Genomic DNA, 1,044 nt, shown 5'->3' with positions numbered 1-1,044 from the left:
AAGGAATATATATATATATATACACCTTCTGCCGAAATATATATATATATATATATATACATATACATACACACACATATATATACACATATATACATATATGTATGCAAACCAAAAATCAACCAAGGCAAATAACAAAACACAGAATACATAATATGTAAATTGCAGTAATGTGTCTAAAGGGAATGTAAACATATAGAGTTTATGTGAATATTATTTATCCAAAGTGAATAACTTAGAACTAAAATTAATGCTCATGTACATAGACTTACAAGATATATGGTAAATGGTAAGCAGAGTAAGAAAAGCCAAATGTAAAGATGAAAGGTATTTGAAAAAACGTCGAGATGAGGATCGTAAAACCAGCCTCCTGTCAGGCTCGCCCAGACGCCTTGTCTCAAAATTTCCAGCGTTTGAGAACCCATACCACTTGTAAAAGTTCTCCCTCACCATCTTCCCATCACTTGCTATTCTACAGCTTTATTCGTGGTCTGTCTTTTCTATTCGGAAAATCGCGTGGCAAACAATAAGACGATACATTTTATCTCGGCCTTATTAATCAATGGATTTGACGCACACGACTCACTGACTTCGCAGCCATCTTCACATCTCAGATGATTTTAAACATGAATCATATGATTACGTACATGATCAGAACTCCTATGATTTTCTTTGAAATTGTTTTATATGAACTGGTCATTGATATTGATTATAATCGTTAAAGAAAAGTGTAATGAGCAAATACTGTCATCTATCATTAATATATTTAGAAATTTATTCGAATATATATAATTTAATTAATTATCTTTGAGTATAAATATGGTTTTTTCTTGGACTACTTCGTAATCGTTCTATTGTGGATAAACCTTATACACTCCAAATATCATAAGCAACCTTTTGAACATTCTCTCTATGAATCGTGGTCCAATATATCACGTCAACGGTGGGGCCGTCAAACGAAACATGGCGTCCGTTAGGTTATTACTATGAGTGCTGCTTCGTTTTCTATCATTAAATGTGGAATCATCGTGCGTTTTGCGGGCT

At 33.0% G+C, this 1,044-nt stretch overlaps 1 protein-coding gene across 1 annotated transcript in view; it reads right to left on the bottom strand.

The window, feature by feature from the left end:
- The window catches only part of LOC108576993 (pecanex-like protein 1), a 14,850-nt gene extending 14,386 nt beyond the window's left edge, over nucleotides 1–464 (bottom strand). The window contains exon 1 of the mRNA XM_017940072.1: nucleotides 273–464. Within this exon, the coding sequence (XP_017795561.1) occupies nucleotides 273–425 (153 nt within the window). The 5' untranslated portion in view covers nucleotides 426–464. The remainder of the gene's footprint in view (nucleotides 1–272) is intronic.
- Nucleotides 465–1,044: the final 580 nt, after the last annotated feature.

This window comes from Habropoda laboriosa, unplaced genomic scaffold (genome assembly GCF_001263275.1).
Source record: "Habropoda laboriosa isolate 0110345459 unplaced genomic scaffold, ASM126327v1 scaffold440, whole genome shotgun sequence".
Taxonomy (NCBI): domain Eukaryota; kingdom Metazoa; phylum Arthropoda; class Insecta; order Hymenoptera; family Apidae; genus Habropoda; species Habropoda laboriosa.
This window is presented reverse-complemented; position numbering and strand designations above follow the sequence as displayed.